We start from the raw sequence: 21,971 nt of genomic DNA, 5'->3' as shown, positions 1-21,971 counted from the left end.
GTGCAAATGGGACGATAGAAGCTAAGTTATGTTCTATTATTGTAGAAAAAAGCACTTAAGTGAAAAGAAATGACACCAATTTAATAAAAAAAAATTTGTCTTAATATTAATGTATTCCTCATATCTGTTTATACAATGTCATGTCTTCATTACACTCACTGCCATAAAAAACTATCGACAAACACCACAAAGAAAAGCCCTTGGAAGACAAGGGACACAAGCAGGCGTGAGGGATGTGTCTGGATGATTCTGAATGAAGGTGGGTGTGGCATGACGTGAGGCATGACGTGTTCTGCAGACGTGAGGTCCAGGGGGTGTGTCTGGGTGCGTCCCAAATGGCATCCTATTCCCCTTTATAATTCACTACTTTTAACCAGGGCCCATAGTGCTCTGGTCAAAAGTAGTGCACTATAAAGGGAATAGGGTGCCATTTGGGACGGAGCCTCTATCACACCTGGTAGCCAGAGGTGTAGCGCGATTGGCTGAGCTCGCTGACCTGCCAGACGTTGGTCCCAGACCCAGGCATCCTAGCCCCCCCGAGACCCCCACGTACCATTCCCATGCCCTCTCCACTGGGGTACAAGCTCAATGACGGGGGACGCTCCACCTTGCTGCTGGGGGAAAAGACCGGGGGAGGGGTGGGAGGAGAGAGGAGGAGAAGAGGGGAAGGGTAAAGGTTTGAGGGAGAGAAGAAAAAGACAATGAGAATGAAATACAGAGAGAGAGGTGAGGGGAAAGAGAGGAGAGGGGCAGAGAGAGGATGAGATGGAGAGGGAGGGGCAGAGAGAGAGAGGTGATGGGGAAGAGAGAGGAGAGGGGCAGAAAGAGGGGGAGATAGAGAGAGGGGAAGATAGAGAGGGAGGGTGGGAGATAATACACTGTACATTAGGTATCTGGAGAGACGTGAAAGCTAACTTTGGGGTTGCATAACATAAAACTGAAAATCCCCTGAATTAAGCACAACACACAAAGCCAGCTACTGGACCGACTGACACTAAACCAGACCAACATAATATGCCACAATATATCCATATTATGGAGAAACGGGAGAGACTATATCGACTCGCCTGTTGCCCAAATTGATGACGTACTGTATGTTGCGCAACTGAGAGTAAAGTGGAGACGAGTGGATTGGGTTCAGTCAAGCCGGTGCGAATGACCAGTGCAACGATGTTGTATCAAGGCTTGCCGACATGAGTTGCTTCCCACAGGGTAGCTGTATCACATGGGCAATTTGTTCCATCCCAATTGATTTTATCTTGAGTAGGATAACAGCCTACAGGAAAAAGAATGTGTAAAATTGGTAGTAACCATATGGATGTCACCGTGATACAGTCTACTGCTCAATGGGGAGAGTTTGTCGCCAACATTTAATTTTAATTTTAAATGTCACCAAAGAAAACAAGTGAAAACAACAATACAGATTGTACAAAAATACAAAAATACAAAAATACAAAAAACGGTGTGCAGGTGTGGTTGGAAGCCCAAGGGCTTATATGAAAACCACACCACAAAAAAACAATATGCAATACATATGTACAACTAAACTATTAACGTCTACATAAAAAATATATATATTACTCCGATAAAAACGTAATGATTCTGAATACTTTCCCAAGTCCTGACTTCGGCAGACAAGTTTAAAATTCTCGCTGAGGTTTCTAGCCACAAGCATAAACTAGCGAGCTGGGAAAGGCTCATCAGGACGATTGCATGAACTAACTGAACCGAATCCATTCGTCTCCACTCAATTCAGCTGCGCACCAGACAGACAGACAGACAGACAGACAGACAGACAGACAGACAGACAGACAGACAGACAGACAGACAGACAGACAGACAGACAGACAGACAGACAGACAGACAGACCATAAACAGTTGGTGATAGAGGATAAGGTAAAGGACAAAGACACGAACTCTGGGTCTTTCCATATTGGGGGCAGGGGAACTTCTAGTCCAAGAAGGAGAGGCTGGTTGGTCAATGGAGCCAGGGCAGTGATCGTCAAGTCCTAGTCCTGGGAACCACAGTATCTGCAGACCTGAATTAACTAATCAACAAGCCCCCTAGTAGTTGAATCAGGTGTGTTAGTGCTGGGCTGGAGCAAACGCCTGTATACCCAGCATACCTGGGTTTTTAAATACCTGAAAAATAGTGCTGAGTGATTAACCACATTTTAGTTTTTTTGTTGTTATTACAAACAACTAATTGACCGGCGTCGTTTCAATTACTTGAATTCGAGTTATTATATATTTTTGTTGTTAGCCCAATGTGCCATTTCTCTAGATAGAAATCAAATCATTGACGAGAGACATTAAGTCCAGAACTATATGGGATGCTGGGCTGAAGGGAGTTGTAGTTTTCATTAAGCAAATATTCAACCTAGCTCAGCTCAGAAACGTGGTAATTAACTACAATGGCCATAAATCCTTGTGCCTGTTCTTTTCTGGTTCGCGATACATTTTTACGCCTGCTACGTTAGGTTAGATACACACAGACCGCATTCGCCACCGCATGAGAGAGAGGATAGTAGACAAAACAATGACGAGAGTGAGGGATAGAGAGTTCGTGAAAGTATGCCTTATCTACTTTAAAGAACTAGTCAAATGATTTCGTCTGACAGTTCTGCAGCATACTTAGGCAGGCTAGCCTAGCTAAATAGGATGACTAAAGACAGTACAGTATGGTGAGAACAGAGATAACGTTAGATGGTTGTCTGGCTGGCTGCTACTGCCTGAGCAGAGTTGAGACGAGATGCTGACTTTAAGGAATGAAAAATGATAAAGTCGTCAAATAAAACTAAGTAATATACACAACTGAAATATTTTATTATTTATTAGCAATTCTCTATTTGTGGACCTGACAGAGACAATGGAATATTTCCAATGTTTTGGCAATTGAATGTTCACTATTTTGGCATCTCCATTAAAAAGCTATAATATTTTAATGTAAAAAATGAATAATCGAACTGAAACCGAACCGACTTCAAAAATCACTAAATCGCTCAGCACTACTGAAATAAATATCTGCGTTTGGTTCAGCTTGCCTGGCTTTATAAACCAATAGAAAAGTCCCAAAAAGACTGAGTGTTTAAAATAATTTTTAAGTATTTGAACCTGGGTCCTATACTCAGGACCAAGACTGACAAACACTGAATGAGATTGGGATTGAGGGGACAGGGATGGGGGGGTAAGAGGCAAAGAGGTTTTTGGGGGTAGTGATTTACCTTTTCCTCCACACGTGGCGTTGACTGTGCAACACAGCAGCACGAGCACAGAGTGAGACAACGAGACAGACATATGGTGATTAGAGTGAAGCCAAACCATGATACAACAGGTCACAAGTGGTGTAGTGGAGGGTAAACACACATAAATGTTGCTTAGTGAAATTTTTATTTTGCACAAGCATTTACCCACCTTCTGCGGAAAAAGGGCATTGAAAGTATAGGGAGCGTTATTTTACTCACCACAAACAGCGATCATCTTTTACCAACTTGTTTTGTAAACCACTACATCACTGGTCACAAAACAAGCTAACACAGGCTAACACACAGCAGCACAACAGAAGGCATTACACACAGCACAACACAACTACAGCACACTAAACACAGAACACTAAACCCAAGCACAACAAACCACATACCATTACCTCAGCATAGTTGTTACTACTAGCTATGCCAGGATCAATTTCTATACTCTTCCCCCTGCACACACGCACCCACCCACGCACACTTTCCAGAAAGGTCACAACTAACTATATTATTTTATATCTATGTTGTTGTATGAACTGTATTGTTTTGTCTGTATGCTGCTCAATGGATTTCCTCACTGGGGGATAATAACGTTTTCTAAAGAAAATGTTTTTAAAAAGTCAGCCACTCACGTTCGTCCACTGCCTGGCCCTTCTGACTGGCTGTTATTCCCTGCCTGTTGCATCTTGGACCTCTCAATATGCTCCACGTATGTTTGAATCATCTGACAGGAAGAGAGAGGATGAATGAGGAAGATGGACGTAATTCCATTGACTTGGTTCTATTGTACCAGGCAAACTACATCAAGATACAAACCTAGCAGCTAGTATGGAGTCAGATACTAAACTCTCCCATGCACGCACACGCACACACACACGGCTGTTACTACCTCTGTGTGTCGCTGGTGCAAAGCGTTGTACTCCTTCTTCATGTCTGACTCACGCTCCTCCAGACGCGTGACTGAAACCCAGAAAAACAGAATCAGAGTCAACCAGCCTCCCATTGCAACAGCACTGTGGGTTATACACGTCGGGCTGGTTTCCTGGACACAGATCTTGGACAAAAACCTGTTCAAATGAAATTCTCCATTGAAAATGTCTATTAGTCCAGGACTTGCTGGACATGGCTCCATATTGGACAGTGGATAGTATGATGGTGCTCTCCATTTAAAGCTGGTCTGCTTTGAAACACTAAATGGTGGCAGGCCCGTTTCCTCATTGATTGAATATGTGAGTCTGTTTGCTGTCAGAGGCACTAAAACCCTATTAAGCTATATATATATATATATATATATATATATATTTTTTTTTTAATTTTATCCCCTTTTCTCCCCAATTTTCGTGGTATCCAATCGCTAGTAATTACTATCTTGTCTCATCGCTACAACTCCCGTACGGGCTCGGGAGAGACGAAGGTCGAAAGCCATGCGTCCTCCGAAGCACAACCCAACCAAGCCGCACTGCTTCTTTAACACAGCGCGCCTCCAACCCGGAAGCCAGCCGCACCAATGTGTCGGAGGAAACACCGTGCACCTGGCCCCCTTGGTTAGCACGCACTGCGCCCGGCCCGCCACAGGAGTCGCTGGAGCGCGATGAGACAAGGATATCCCTACCGGCCAAACCCACCCTAACCCGGACGACGCTAGCCCAATTGTGCGTCGCCCCACGGACCTCCCGGTCGCGGCCGGCTGCGACAGAGCCTGGGCGCGAACCCAGAGACTCTGGTGGCGCAGTTAGCACTGCGATGCAGTGCCCTAGACCACTGCGCCACCCGGGAGGCCCCTATTAAGCTATATTGACCACAGAAGACAGAACATGCACTGGCTCATCCGGACATGGTGGGTTAAGTGTAAAAGAAGCTATACTGTGTCCTTGAATACTACATGCAAAACTCTTCACGGTGCAAAACCAATGTGTGCTAGTAGGCTATGTGTAGTCCTCCACAGTGTAGGTAGACAATAGTGCACAGTCACTATGTGCTGGGCTATGCACTTTGTGCTTGGCTGTCAATAGTGCACCGTCACATTGTGCTAGTTATGAGTAATGCAGACTCACAGTGTGTGTGGTAGTTCTGAGTAGGGAAGTCTCACAGTGTGCTAGTTCTGAGTTGTGCACACTTACAGTATGCTGGTTTTGAGAAGTACACACTCACTCTGGTCAAAGTAGTTCTAGCTCTGAGTAATAGTACACAGTATTTTAGTACTGAGGTACTATTCACTCTGGTCAGAGTAGTTCAAGTTATTATAGTTCTATACTCACTCTGGTCAGAGTAGTTCTAGTTATTAAAGACTGATGAGCAACAGAAAAACACATGCAGAATTGATGTGTTGTCTTATGTAAACAAAGTCTGATCCATCGCACTGCTGGGCATAACTGTCTCGCTGTATATGCCATTAGATACAGCGCAATCACCTGCAGCTGTTTATCCCATGTAGTGGGCAAATGGCATTGTCGAAATCAAATTGTCAGAGTACTTCTAGTTAATAAGTCTATACTCACTCTTGTTGAAGTAATGTTTTTAATTCTTTTTTTTTATTAGGGGGTGGATCAGCTTTAATATTGCGGATAGATTGTTGCTTCCATCAATGTAATTGTCTGCATAATTTACAATCCCCCATATATTTTTTGGGTAACTATATACAGTTGAAGTCAGAAGTTTACATACACCTTAGCCAAATACATTTAAACTCAGTGTTTCACAATTCCTGACATTTAATTCTAGTACAAATTCCCTGTCTTAGGTCAGTTAGGATCACCACTTAATTTTAAGAATGTGAAATGTCAGAATAATAGTAGAGAGAATGATTTATTTCAGCTTTCATGACATTCCCAGTGGGTCAGAAGTTTACATACACTCAATTAGTATTTGGTAGCATTGCCTTTAAATTGTTTAACTTGGGGCAAACATTTTGGGTAGCCTTCCACAAGCTTCCCACAATAAGTTGGGTGAATGTTGGCCCATTCCTCCTGACAAAGCTTGGTGTAAGCTTTACTGCATTGTCGGAACTAGAAGCACAAGCATTTCGCTACACTCGCATTAACATCTGCTAACCATGTGTATGTGACAAATAAAATTTGATTTGATGATTTGATTTGTACATACACACACATTACCGTTCAAACGTTTGGGTCACTTAAAAATGTCCTTGTTTTTTAAAGAAAAACAAATTTTTTGTCCATTAAAATAACATCAAATTGATCAGAAATACAGTGTAGACATTGTTAATGTTGTAAATGACTATTGTAGCTGGAAACAGCAGATTTTTTTATGGAATATCTACATAGGCGTACAGAGGCCCATTATCAGCAACCATCACTCCTCTGTTCCAATGCACGTTGTGTTAGCTAATCCAAGTTTCTCATTTTAAAAGGCTAACTGATCATTAGAAAACCCCTTTTGCAATTATGTTAGCACAGCTGAAAACTGTTGTCCTGACTAAAGAATAAATAAAATTGTCCTTCTTTAGACTAGTTGAGTTTCTGGGGCATCAGCATTTGTGGGTTCGATTACAGGCTCAAAATGGCCAGAAACAAAGAACCTTCTTCTGAAACTCGTCAGTCTATTCTTGTTCTGAGAAATTAAGGCTATTCCATGTGAGATCTCGTACAACGCTGTGTACTACTCCCTTCACAGAGCAGAGCAAACTGGCTCTAACCAGAATAGAAAGAGGAATGAGAGGCCCCGGTGCACAACTGAGCAAGAGGACAAGTACATTAGAGTGTCTAGTTTGAGAAACAGACACAAGTCCTCAACTGGCAGCTTCATTAAATAGCACCAGCAAAACACCAGTGAAGAGGCAACTCCGGGATGCTGGCCTTCCAGGTGGAGTTGCAAAGAAAAAGCCATATCTCAGACTGGCCAATAAAAAGAAAAGATTAAGATGGGGAAAATAACACAGACACTGGGCAGAGGAAGATTGAAAAAAGTGTTATGGACAGACTAACCTAAGTTTGAGGTGTTCGGATCACAAAGAAGAACATTCGTGAAACGCAAAAAAAATGAAAAGATGATGCCATCTGTCAAGCATGGTGGAGGCAATGTGATGGTCTGGGGGTGCTTTGGTGGTGGTAAAGTGGGAGATTTGTACAGGTTAAAAGGGATCTTGAAGAAGGAAGGCTATCACTCCATTTTGCAACGCCATGCCCTGTGGACGGACGGCGGGTTAATTGGAGCCAATTTCCTCCTACAACAGGACAATGACCTAAAGCACAGCTCCAAACTATGCAAGAACTATTTGCGGAAGAAGCAGTCAGCTGGTATTCTGTCTATAATGGAGTGGCCAGCACAGTCACAGGGTCTCAACTCTCTTGAGCTGTTGTCGGAGCAGCTTGACCGTATGGTACCTAAGAAGTGCCCATCAAGCCAATCCAACTTGTGGGAGGTGCTTCAGGAAGCACGGGGTGAAATATTTTCAGATTACCTCAACAAATTGACAGCCAGAATACCAAAGGTCTGCAAGGCTGTAATTGCTGCAAAAGGAGGATTTATTGACGAAAGCAAAGTTTGAAGGACACAATTATTATTTCAATAAAAAATCATTATTTATAACGTCTTGACTATAATTCCTATTCATTTTGCAACTCATTTCATGTATGTTTTCATGGAAAACAAGGACATTTCTAAGTGACCCCAAACTTTTGAACGGTAATATATATATACAGTGGGGCAAAAAAGTATTTAGTCAGCCACCAATTGTGCAAGTTCTCCCACTTAAAAAGATGAGAGAGGCCTGTAATTTTCATCATAGGTACACTTCAACTAGGACAGACAAAATGAGAAAAAAAAATCCAGAAAATCACATTGTAGGATTTTTAATGAATTTATTTGCAAATTATGGTGGAAAATAAGTATTTGGTCAATAACAAAAGTTTATCTCAATACTTTGTTATATACCCTTTGTTGGCAATGACAGAGGTCAAACGTTTTCTGTAAGTCTTCACAAGGTTTTCACACACTGTTGCTGGTATTTTGGCCCATTCCTCCATGCAGATCTCCTCTAGAGCAGTGATGTTTTGGGGCTGTTGCTGGGCAAAACGGACTTTCAACTCCCTCCAAAGATTTTCTATGGGGTTGAGATCTGGAGACTGGCTAGGCCACTCCAGGACCTTGAAATGCTTCTTACAAAGCCACTCCTTCGTTGCCCGGGCGGTGTGTTTGGGATCATTGTCATGCTGAAAGACCCAGCCACGTTTCATCTTCAATGCCCTTGCTGATGGAAGGAGGTTTTCACTCAAAATCTCACGATACATGGCCCCATTCATTCTTTCCTTTACACAGATCAGTCGTCCTGGTCCCTTTGCAGAAAAACAGCCCCAAAACATGATGTTTCCACCCCCATGCTTCACAGTAGGTATGGTGTTCTTTGGATGCAACTCAGCATTCTTTGTCCTCCAAACACGACGAGTTGAGTTTTTACCAAAAAGTTCTATTTTGGTTTCATCTGACCATATGACATTCTCCCAATCTTCTTCTGGATCATCCAAATGCTCTCTAGCAAACTTCAGACGGGCCTGGACATGTACTGGCTTAAGCAGGGGGACACGTCTGGCACTGCAGGATTTGAGTCCCTGGCGGCGTAGTGTGTTACTGATGGTAGGCTTTGTTACTTTGGTCCCAGCTCTCTGCAGGTCATTCACTAGGTCCCCCCGTGTGGTTCTGGGATTTTTGCTCACCGTTCTTGTGATCATTTTGACCCCACGGGGTGAGATCTTGCGTGGAGCCCCAGATCGAGGGAGATTATCAGTGGTCTTGTATGTCTTCCATTTCCTAATAATTGCTCCCACAGTTGATTTCTTCAAACCAAGCTGCTTACCTATTGCAGATTCAGTCTTCCCAGCCTGGTGCAGGTCTACAATTTTGTTTCTGGTGTCCTTTGACAGCTCTTTGGTCTTGGCCATAGTGGAGTTTGGAGTGTGACTGTTTGATGTTGTGGACAGGTGTATTTTATACTGATAACAAGTTCAAACAGGTGCCATTAATACAGGTAACGAGTGGAGGACAGAGGAGCCTCTTAACCTCTAATTCCTCCCAAACCCGGATCCGGGAGCACCCCCATCAGTAAAAAAGCTGACTAGCATAGCCTAGCATAGCGTCACAAGTAAATACTAGCATCTAAATATCATTAAATCACAAGTCCAAGACACCAGATGAAAGATACACATCTTGTGAATCCAGCCATCGTTTCTGATTTTTAAAATGTTTTACAGGGAAGACACAATATGTAAATCTATTAGCTAACCACGTTAGCAAAAGACACCACTTTTTTTACTCCACCATTTTTTTACTGCATCAGTAGCTATCACAAATTCGACCAAATAAAGATATAAATAGCCACTAACCAAGAAACAACTTCATCAGATGACAGTCTGATAACATATTTATTGTATAGCATATGTTTTGTTAGAAAAATGTGCATATTTCAGGTATAAATCATAGTTTACCATTGCAGCCACCATCACAACTCTCACCAAAGCGACTAGAATAACTACAGAGAGCAACGTGAATTACCTAAATACTCATCATAAAACATTTCTGAAAAATACACAGCGTACAGCAATGAAAGACAAACATCTTGTGAATCCAGCCAATATTTCAGATTTTTTAAGTGTTTTACAGCGAAAACACAATATAGCATTATATTAGCTTACCACAATAGCCAGAAACACAACACCATTTACCAGCAGCAAAGGTTAGCGATCGTAACAAGCAAGCAAAAGATATATAATTTGACTAACCTTCATAAACTTCTTCAGATGACAGTCCTGTAACATCATATTACACAATGCATATAGGGTTTGTTCGTAAATGTGCATATGTAGCGGCACAAATCGTGGTTATACAATGTGAGTAGTGGCCAAAACTTCAAGCAATCTGTCCGGCGCCATCTTGGAGAGGCACCTAATCTAATCGAAAACTATTCATAAACTTGACAAAAAAATACAGGTTGGACAGCAAATGAAAGATACATTAGTTCTTAATGCAACCGCTGTGTTAGATTTCTAAAATTAACGTTACTGCGCAATACAGCGTGCGCTAAAGCGAGACCGCACCGAAATTCATGGCGGAATTATTGTTTAACATTTGTCAACATAAATACGAATTAACAGCATAAAGACTTCTTACTATTTGACGAGCTTCCATCAGAATCTTGGGCAAGGTGTCCTTTCTCCAGAACAATCGTCTTTTGGTTGAAAGATGTCCTCTTCTCCTGTAGAAATAGCAGCTAACGCTAGCTATGTGCAGGAGAGGTGTCCAACTCGTGAAAGCGCGTGACAAAGAATTCCAGAAAATCGCAATAAACTGATATAAACTGCTATAAGTCGGTTTAAATTAACTACCTTATGATGTCTTTAACACCTATAACGAATAAAAACATGACCGGATATATCTAAAGGCCTATAACCGGAGCGTTCTAGAGCCACAGCCAGATGTCCTCCATGCGTCAGAGCGAAGTGAAAAAAGGCCCGACACTTTGTTCCGAGGTCTTTTATAAGCTCTCAGTTCCACCTAGCAACCCCATTTCAACTCTCACTATTCGCTGACACCCAGGGGAAGACGTATGCAGTGCATCTCAACCAATAGAAGACAGGCAGATTTATAAACAGATCTCAGAACAGCAAGAAGATTTCTGCATTCTCACATCCTCATAGGAAAAATGCTCTAACTCGAGTTCTGTTTTACTCACAGATATAATTCAAACGGTTTTAGAAACTAGAGAGTGTTTTCAATCCAATAGTAATAATAATATGCATATTGTACGAGCAAGAATTGAGTACGAGGCAGTTTAATTTGGGAACGAAATTATTACAAAGTGCAAATAGCACCCCCTATTGACAAGAAGTTTTAAAGAAGAAGTTACAGGTCTGTGAGAGCCAGAAATCTTGCTTGTTTGTAGGTGACCAAATACTTATTTTCCACCATAATTTGCAAATAAATTCATTAAAAATCCTACAATGTGATTTTCTGGATTTTTTTCCCTCATTTTGTCTGTCATAGTTGAAGTGTACCTATGATGAAAATTACAGGCCTCTCTCATCTTTTTAAGTGGGAGAACTTGCACAATTGGTGGCTGACTAAATACTTTTTTGCCCCACTGTATATAGTATAAACATTCATACATACATATATATATATATATATATATATATATATATATATACACATACATACATATATACACACACACACATATACATATATACACATACACACTTTTAAAAATATATATACTGCTCCTGCAACGTCCTCTACTGCTCATCCTGTGTCTCCTTGACCTGCCACCACTCCCCCAGTACTCACTCCCTCTCCCTCTGTGTGTGTGTGTGTGTGTGATTGTGTGGGTGGAGACAGGTGTGCTAGAGTCAGAGCAGATCCCCACCAGCTGCAACCTCTTCCATAATCAAGACCTCTACAAATACTCAGCCCTGCCACTTCCACGCTGCCAGATCGTAATCTCTGCTCAGTCAGTCTACGGTTCTAGCCATTTGTTACTATTCAGGACCTGTTATGCCAGTTTTCCTTGCCTGACGCTGTTTTCCTCTCCGCTACAGTTCTGCCCGCTCTGATTCTGGTCCCATGTCTCGTCATCCTACTACTCTGTCCTGGATTCCACACTCTACTACTCCCTTGGATTCCCCTCCGGAACTGCTTACCCTGTCCCAACCCCTCTCGCTCCAGCCTTAGCCTCCGCACCTGGTTTCCTGCAACCCACCCAAGCTTCCTCTGGCTTGCACTCCATCTCCCCCCTGTGTTGCAATAAAATACTTTGGTTACTTCATCCCAGTTTCCTCGTCTGAGTCTGCTCTTGGGTTTCCCTGTTCCACTCCGCGTAACAGTACGATCTGGCCAAGAGATGAAACCAGCAGACTCTGCTACTCTCCACCAAACTCTCGCTGGCCAAGGCGTCCTGCTCGAGCAACATGACCAAGCCCTGAAAACCCCTTGATGAGCTCCAGAAGGGCTTTCACGGAGCCTGTCTGACCTACAGGGCCGAACCTTCGCCCAGAGCTCACAACCCGTCCCAAGTCCTTATTCTCCGTCCCGGGAGCCATTTGTTCCAACTCCCGAGCGCTACGATGGCAACCTCAGAGCTTGCAGAGCCTTTTTAGTACAATGTTCACTAGTATTTGAGCAACAGCCCTACTCTTATGCTAGCGAACGGGCCAAGATTTCCTTCCTGATTGGCTGCCTCCGTGGAACAGCGCTTTCCTGGGCCACAGCGGTGTGGGAGAGACCGTCCCCATCTGCTTCTTCTACTCCAGATTCACGGAGGAGATGAGGAAAGTCTTTGACCTCCCGGTCTGTGGTAAGGATGCCGCTAAACGACTTCTGTCCCTCCGTCAAGGCCCCTATAGTGTTGCTGAGATGGCATGTGAGTTTCGTACCCTCGCCGCTGAGAGCGGCTGGAATGAGGAGGCCCTTCAGGGAGCATTCCGGAACGCGCTCACTGAGACCCTCAAGGACGAGTTGGTGTCCAGGGATGAGCTTGATGAACTCATCTCTCTCGCTATCCGCATTGACAACCGTCTCCGTGAGCGTCGGCGGGTAGGGTTGCATGTCCCATAACATCTGCTTCAGTGCCTTGTCCTCCTTCTCCGACGGCATCCCATCCCCAGGCTCGACCCAGATCCTGAATCCATGCAGCTCGGCCGGGCCCGTCTCTCTCCAGAGGAGAGGCATCGGCGCTAGAAGCTGCCTATACTGTGGCCAGTTTGGTCACTTTTTCGCCACTTGTTCCCTGCGTCCAGCAAAAGAGGGGGCTCGGCAGTAGTGGGGGATATACTGTTGAGCCAAATCGCCTGCCCATCTTCCCCCAGACCCCTGCTTGAAGGCAACCTTGTGTGGCAGAGCCTTTTCCCCTGTCTGCTCTTATCGATTCGGGCGCTGACGGGAGCTTCCTGGACCGAGGTGTTGTTACCCAATTGGGCCTGAACACTATCCCACTCGTTCCACCCCTCGGCTAACGCTCTCAACGGACAGCTCCTCGCCGTGTCTGTGAGAGAACCGTCCCTGTCACCCTGCATCTCTCTGGAAACCACCAGGAAAAGATCAGTTTCCACATAATCGACTGCCCTTACTCCCCCCTGGTTCTTGGCCATCCATGGTTAAAGCTACACAACCCACAGATTGACTGGACCGCCGAAAAGGTAACCACTTGGAGTTCATTTTGTCACTCAAATTGTCTAGATTCTGCCCTTGCCCCTGCCTTGTCTGTGCCCCAGTCCATTCCAGAACCTCCGGGCCTGTAATCAGTTACTCCAGAGTCACGACCTAGCTCCTGTGTTCAGCAAGCACCAGGCCCTGTCTCTACCGCCTCATCGGCCGTACGACTGTCCCATTGACCTCCAGCCTGGAGCTCCTCTTCCCAGTAGCAGGTTATTTAACCTCTCTCGCCCCGAGCAAGAAGCTATGGAGAAGTACATCCAGGATTCTCTGGCTGCAGGACTTATCAAGCCATCTTCCTCTCCGGTGGGTGCTGGGTTTTTCTTTGTGAAGAAGGATGGGTCACTGAGACTTCCGTGGGCTGATTAATATCACAGTAAAGAACAAGTACCCCGTGCTACTCATCAGCTCTGCTTTTTCCCCCCTCCATGGTGCCACGGTGTTTACCAAACTCGACCTCCGGAATGCCTACCACCTTGTCCGCATAAGAGGGGGACAAGTGGAAGACTGCGTTCAACACACCACTGGGTCACTGAGTATTTGGTCATGCCTTTTGGTCTTACTAACGCCCCTGCTGTTTTCCAGAACCTAGTCAATGATGTGATGACGGCTGTGATTGGATGCTCCATTTTTGTCTATTTAGATGACATCCTGATTTTAAAAAATATATAATAATTTTTACAAGGACCCTGAGGCTCACCAGCAACACGTTTTTCAACGGCTGTTAGAGAATAAGCTTTTTGTTAAAACTGAAAAATGTGAGTTCCATGCTGTCAGTGTCCTTCCTGGGTTATAATATTGCACAGAGACAGCTACGTATGGACCCCACCAAGGTCATGGCAGTCACAGTGGCCTGCGCCCTCCAACCTGAAGCAGCTACAGCGTTTCCTGGAGTTTGCAAATTTTTACAGACGTTTCATCCTCAACTACAGCCATCTGACATCAAGTCTCACCAACTCCACTCCATTCCACTGGACTCCTGAGGCAGTCCTTACTCAGCCCGACCCCAGAACTCCAGGTCATTGTGGAGGTGGACGCCACTGACACCGGGGTAGGTGCTGTTCTGTCTCAAAGTTCCCCCTCTGATCAGAAGGTCCACCCATGTGCATTATTTATCCGTAAGCTCTCACCTGCAGAGAGGATTTTTGACATCGGGAAACCGGGAACTCCTGGCAGTTAAGCTGGCTCTGGAGGAATGGCGTCACTGGCTGGAGGGCTCTATAACCCCATCATCGTGTGGACTGACCATAAAAACCTGTCCTACATCCAGACGTCTAAACTCCTGGCAAACCAGATGGGCCTTGTTCTTCGGTAGATTCAATTTCACACTCACTTATCGCCCGGTTCGAAGAATACCAAGCCTGATGCCAGTTCACCACCGACAACACGGGTACCGAGCCAGAAGCCATCCACCTGCATCGTTGCCCGCCGTCACCTGGGAGATCAAGTCCCGTATCCGCCAGGCTCAGCAGAACCAGCCTGACCCGGGTAACGGTACTAGTAATGCTCTATTTGTTCCAGATTGTGTTCACTCTGTTCTTCAGTGGGGCCATTCTAGCCACCTCACCTGTCACCCTGGTATGAACCATACCCTCGCCATCCTGCGTCAGCGCTTTTGGTGGCCCACCATGGAGAGGGATGTCCGGGAGTTTCTCAGCCTGTTCGGTTTGTGACCGGAACAAAACCTCCACTAAACCCACTTCCGGGCTGCTCCGCCCTCTTCCCATACCCAGTCGTCCCTGGTCACACATAGCTCTGGACTTCGTCCCTGGCCTTCCCCCATCTAATGGTAACTCAGTCATCCTCACCATTATTGACAGGTTTTCCAAAATGGTTCACTTCATTCCCCTCTCCAAGCTCCTGTCCTCCAGGGAGACTGCAGACCTGTTCGTATCCCATGTGTTTTGTCTGCATGGCACCCCCACTCACATGTCAATTCATAAACCATGTGCCATGGAATCGGTACATCAAAATCCCTTCCAAACTATTTTGCAATTTATATGGCACAGCTGTAAAAAATGTTGGTCCTTAAATGAAAGTGGTATATTTTATATCACAATTTTCTTTGACCAATTTTGGTCTAATGCAGGGCCGACAGACAAGTTCCTTACTTTTTCCCTCTTCCATTTTTGGGTAGAGCAGACATTTCCATATGTCTGTGTTAGATGCATGTGTGACATAACTCCACCAGTCGTATTTATATCATTTACAAAGATTATACCTTTAACTTTTATCAATATGTATATTTGAGTTTAACCACAATACTTGAATTATTTGTTCTGTCTTTTCAGGTGGATTAAACTGAAATTGCAACGAACTTTCTATGGCTTGTTTAAAAGATAACATTTGAGATTATTTCGTTTTCAAATAACCAAAAGTGAGCGGTTGTAATCTGAATAAAGGGAAAAAGGCCATTCTGGAACATGGGGTGAGACACTCTTACTAATATACTAGAGAACCATTTTGGATTTAAGTATAACTTTATGACTGATGCCTTTAGTGAGAGGTCTAATGCTTTAATATTTAATTTCTGCTCTCCGAATTAATATTCATTATATAAATAGGCCCTTTAAATTTTGCCTGGCTTGCCATTTCAAATAAAATTGAATGTTTTTTGCTCATATAATTTAAAAAGCAGGTCACTAGGTGTAGACAAAACCATAAGCAAATAGATAAACTGTGATATGACTAAAGTTAAATCAGGGTGATTTTTCCACAAATAGACCGGTATTTTCCTTTTCATTGTAGCAAGATCTTATCTATTTTTGCTAACTTTCTATTAAAATGTATTGGAGTGAGAATTCTTTCTTTCAGGATATGTATTCCCGAGAATGTCCACATCCCCGTCAGATGTGTTTTTTGGTAAACTACACGTTAATGTAAAAGTAGAATTTTTTAGTGATCCAATATGTAATATAGTACACTTATCATAATTTGGTTTTAATCCAGAAAGGTTAGAAAAAGTATCTAGATCCTCTATGAGGCCGTGGAGGGATTCTTATTGTGTATTTAAAAGAAAACATGAATCAGTGTACATGTACAATGACATCTTTGTTCTTAAGCCATGGATTTCTAATTCCATAATATTATTGTTGGATCTAATTTTAACAGCTAACATTTCGATGGCAATAATAAATAGATATGCCGATAGTGGACAACCTTGTTTTACTCCTCGACAGTTTAAAACTTTCTGAGATGTAGCCATTATTTACCATTTTACACCTAGGGTTACTATACATAACTTTAACCCATTATATAAGAGATTCTCAAATTGAAATATTCCAGGCATTTTTATATAAACCCCAATCGTACTTTGTCAAAAGCCTTTTCGTACACGGTCGCCAGGTGTACGGTATTTCCTCCGACACATTGGTGTGGCTGGCTTCCAGGTTAAGCAGGCATTGCGTCAAGAAGCAGGGGTCGTGTTTCGGAGGATGCATGGCTCTCGACCTTCGCCTCTCCCGAGTCCGTACGGGAGTTGCAGCGATGAGACAAGACTGTAACTACCAATTGGATACCATGAAATTGGGGAGAAAAAGGGGTAAAAGTAAAAATAATAATTATATCTGTACTGTTAGTCCTTTGTTAGTATGGACTCTTTTAGGCACATACAATAAGGGCATCTGCTGTACCTATGTTATGTCGGAAAAAGTCAGTTATAAATTATTCTGTCCTAGTTAAAAACAAGGTACATATTGTAACGGCTTTGATTGAACCAAAATGCAGCGTTGGAATATGACATACTGATTTATTAAACAAGACGAAAAAACACGAAAACACTTTAACAAACTACAAAACAACAAACGACGTAGACGCACCTGAACATAAGAACTTACATATAACGAAGAACGCATGAAACAGGAACAGACTACATAAACCGAACAAACGAACAAACAAACCAAAAACAGTCCCGTGTGGCGCAACGTACATAGACACAGACACAGGAGACAACCACCCACAAACAAACAGTGTGAAAACACCTACCTTAATATGGCTCTCAATCAGAGGAAATGAAAACCACCTGCCTCTAATTGAGAGCCATATCAGGTCACCCTTAACAAACATAGAAACACACAACATAGACTACCCACCCAAACTCACGCCCTGACCGTCAAACACATACAAAATAACAGAAAACCGGTCAGGAACGTGACATAACCCCCCCCTCAAGGTGCGTACTCCGAACGCACCACTAAAAGTCTAGGGGAGGGTCTGGGTGGGCGTCTGACCACGGTGGTGGCTCAGGCTCAGGGCGAGGTCCCCACCCCACCATAGTCAATCCCAGCTTACGTCTCCCCCTCAGAATGACCACCCTCTTACTCCACCCACCTAATTTAAGGGGCAACACCAAGATAAAGGACAGCTCCGGGACAAGGTAGCTCAGGACAGAGAGGTAGCTCAGGACAGAGGGATAGCTCAGGACAGAGGGATAGCTCAGGATAGAGAGGTAGCTCAGGATAGAGAGGTAGCTCAGGATAGAGGGGCAACTCCGGACTGAAGGGCAGCTCCGGACAGAGAGACAGCTCTGGACTGAGGGGCAGTTCTGGATAAATAACAGCTCCGGCCTAAGGAGCTGCTCATGGCTGGCCGACGACTCTGGACGCTCATGGCTGGCCGACGGCTCTGGACGCTCATGGCTGGCCGACGGCTCTGGACGCTCATGGCTGGCCGACGGCTCTGGACGCTCATGGCTGGCCGACGGCTCTGGACGCTCATGGCTGGCCGACGGCTCTGGACGCTCATGGCTGGCCGACGGCTCTGGACGCTCATGGCTGGCCGACGGCTCTGGACGCTCATGGCTGGCCGACGGCTCTGGACGCTCATGGCTGGCCGACGGCTCTGGACGCTCATGGCTGGCCGACGGCTCTGGACGCTCATGGCTGGCTGGCGGCTCTGGCAGATCCTGTCTGGTTGGCGGCTCTGGCAGATCCTGTCTGGTTGGCGGCTCTGGCAGATCCTGTCTGGTTGGCGGCTCTGGCAGATCCTGTCTGGTTGGCGGCTCGGGCAGATCCTGTCTGGTTGGCGGCTCTGGCAGATCCTGACTGACAAATGGCTCTAGCGGCTCCTGACTGACTAACGGCTCTGACGGCTCGGGACAGACGGGCGGCTCTAATGGCTCGGGACAGACGGATGGCTCAGACGGCACTGGGCAGACGGATGGCTCAGATGGCGCTGGGGAGACGGATGGCTCAGATGGCGCTGGGGAGACGGATGGCTCAGATGGCGCTGGGGAGATGGATGGCTCAGATGGCGCTGGGGAGACGGATGGCTCAGATGGCGCTGGGGAGACGGATGGCTCAGATGGCGCTGGGGAGACGGATGGCTCTGGCCGGATGAGGCGCACTGTAGGCCTGGTGCGTGGTGCCGGAACTGGAGGCACCGGGCTAAGGACACGCACCTTCAGGCTAGTGCGGGGAGCAGGGACAGGGCACACTGACCTCTCGAAGCGCACTATAGGCCTGGTGCGTGGTACCGGCACTGGTGGTACCGGGCTAAGGGCACGCACCTCAGGGCGAGTGCGGGGAGAAGGAACAGTGCGTACAGGGCTCTGGAGACGCACAGGTGGCTTAGTGCGTGGTGCCGGAACTGGAGGCACTGGGCTGGAGACACGCACCATAGGGAGAGTGCGTGGAGGAGGAACAGGGCTCTGAAAACGCACTGGAAGCCTGGTGCGTGGTGTAGGCACTGGTGGTACTAGGCTGGGGCGGGAAGGTGGCGCCGGAAATACCGGACCTTGTAAGCGTACTGGCTCCCTTGAGCACTGAGCCTGCCCAACCTTACCTGGTTGTATGCTCCCCGTCGCCTGACCAGTGCGGGGAGGTGGAATAACCCGCACCGGGCTATGTAGGCGAACCGGGGACACCATGCGTAAGGCTGGTGCCATGTAAGCCGGCCCAAGAAGACGTACTGGTGGCCAGATATGTAGAGCCGGCTTCATGGCACTTGGCTCAATGCTCAATCTAGCCCTACCAGTGCGGGGAGGTGGAATAACCCGCACCGGGCTATGCACACGTACAGGAGACACCGTGCGCTCTACTGCGTAACACGGTGTCTGCCCGTACTCCCGCTCTCCACGGTTAGCCTGGGAAGTGGGCGCAGGTCTCCTACCTGCCCTAGACCCACTACCTCTTAGCCCCCCCCCAATAAATTTTTGGGGTTTCTTCTCGGGCTTCCTTGCTAGCCGCGTACCTTCATATCTGCGGTTTTGAGCTTGATTCTCCGGCTTCCAGCCACGTCTCTTTGCTGCCTCCTCATACCACCGCTCCTGGGCTCTCGCTGCTTCCATCTCCTCACGAGCGCGGCGATATTCCCCAATATGAGCCCAGTGTCCTTTTCCCTCCAATATTTCATCCCATGTCCAGGATTCCTGTGTAGCAGGCCACTGCTCGAATTCACGCCGCTTGGTTCTGGTGTGGTGGGTGGTTCTGTAACGGCTTTCCTCCTCCTCTTCATCCGAAGAGGAGGAGCAGGGATTGAACCAAAATGCAGCGTTGGAATATGACATACTGATTTATTAAACAAGACGAAAAAACACGAAAACACTTTAACAAACTACAAAACAACAAACGACGTAGACGCACCTGAACATAAGAACTTACATATAACGAAGAACGCATGAAACAGGAACAGACTACATAAACCGAACAAACGAACAAACAAACCGAAAACAGTCCCGTGTGGCGCAACGTACATAGACACAGACACAGGAGACAACCACCCACAAACAAACAGTGTGAAAACACCTACCTTAATATGGCTCTCAATCAGAGGAAATGAAAACCACCTGCCTCTAATTGAGAGCCATATCAGGTCACCCTTAACAAACATAGAAACACACAACATAGACTACCCACCCAAACTCACGCCCTGACCGTCAAACACATACAAAATAACAGAAAACCGGTCAGGAACGTGACACATATAGGTATTTAAAACCGTATTATAATCTCCCACCATAATAATAGAGTCTAGTGTTGCTTGTAGAGTTGATAAATTCTTATATATATTTTCAAAGAAGCTTGGAACATCATTATTTGGACCATATAGGTTAATAAGTCATATCTGTTTATGGCCCAATAACATATTTAAAATCATCCATCTACCTTGAGGATCTGTTTGGACAATTTGCACATTTGGATCAAAATTACTGTTAATTAATATCATCACCCCTTTTGAATTTCTTTGCCCATGGGAGAAATATATTTCACTTCCCCAGTCCTTTTTCCACAAAACTTAATCTAAAATTGTTGAATGAGTTTCCTGTAAACAATAGATATTATATTCCTTCTCTTTTAGGCAGGTAAATACTGATCTTCTTTTCTTATTATCTGCTAAGCCATTACAATTATAACTGGCTATACTTATTTCACCAATTACAATAATGAGACACAAGTTTAAATTCTATTTATCATATAATATGTTTTTAAACATACCATTAAAAAGTAACATGATGATTGAGTGTCTATATAGCTGTACCATGATATTTGCACTGCTACTAAGTAAACCTCCAATTGGTCCCCACTATTCCACCTGCTAAAACCCCTCCTCATCCCGAGTTGGGTTGTCATCCCAGTGACCGGCAGACCACCCTCGACCCCCCGGATCCCATGGCCCTGGAGAGACCGGGACCATCCTTCGAAAGAGCACACAGTGCCACCCACAGAACAGAAGCAGATCAACCGCCAAAAGCATTTTCATTGCCCTCACCTCGATTTGTATTATATATAGCTATTAAAAAATATATTTCTGTATATATCTGTTTATCTTAATTTCCATAATTAGCTATTCATATTTGTAGTAATTCTCGTTATTAAGTCTATACTCGCTCTGGTCAGAGTAGTTGCAGATATTATAGTTGTATACGCATTCTGGTCGGAGTAGTTCTACGTAGTTATTAATAGTCTATACTCAAACTGGCCGGCGTAGTTCTAGTTATTACAGTTCTATAGTCACTCTAGTCAGCGTCGTTCTAGTTATTATAGTTCTATACCCACTCTGATCAAAGTACTTCTGGTTATTATAATTTTATACTCACTCTAGTCAGAGTAGTCCTAGTTATTAAGTCTAAGGGTGTTTTCACAAATAGTCCTCTTTAAAATAACCGATCTCAGTCCTCTAGTGAACTCTGAGGTAAAAGAAAGCAAAAGAACTCAGTTCTCTCTCTTTGTATTCACACTGCCCTTTACTTCGAATGAGGACTCAACTCTTTTTTTTCTTCCAGTTCACTTCACCTATTTTGTGGTCAGTCTTCTTTGCATTCACATTGCTACACTTCGAAAGGAACCAAGATCTTTTTCCAACATTTACTGAATGCACTCTGGGTTTTTGCAAAGTGCAGGACAAGCCATTCCATCAGAACGTGTTATCATACAGATATTTATATATACTTATATTTTGTAAGCTAATAGATTCCATTTAGTTAAAAGATGAGACATAATAATTATAATTACTATTAACAAATATTATTAGTAACAGAATAAATAGCAGAAGAATAACTGCAGATTAAATAATGCTGTAATTTGAAATTGTATACCCAATATAGTCTACTCCCCTTTAAGAGCT

General features: G+C 44.7%; 1 protein-coding gene across 2 annotated transcripts in view; it reads right to left on the bottom strand.

The window, feature by feature from the left end:
* mapk8ip3 (mitogen-activated protein kinase 8 interacting protein 3) overlaps positions 1–21,971 on the bottom strand; it is a 99,049-nt gene that overhangs the window by 46,230 nt on the left and 30,848 nt on the right. For both annotated transcript variants that reach the window (XM_038989085.1, XM_038989086.1), the window contains exons 3-5: positions 4,138–4,208; positions 3,881–3,972; positions 456–611 (exon numbers count right to left, since the gene is read on the bottom strand). In XM_038989085.1, the coding sequence (XP_038845013.1) occupies positions 456–611; positions 3,881–3,972; positions 4,138–4,208 (319 nt within the window). The remainder of the gene's footprint in view (positions 1–455; positions 612–3,880; positions 3,973–4,137; positions 4,209–21,971) is intronic.

The sequence above is a fragment of the Salvelinus namaycush genome, chromosome 3 (assembly GCF_016432855.1).
Source record: "Salvelinus namaycush isolate Seneca chromosome 3, SaNama_1.0, whole genome shotgun sequence".
Classification (NCBI taxonomy): Eukaryota; Metazoa; Chordata; class Actinopteri; order Salmoniformes; family Salmonidae; genus Salvelinus; species Salvelinus namaycush.
This window is presented reverse-complemented; position numbering and strand designations above follow the sequence as displayed.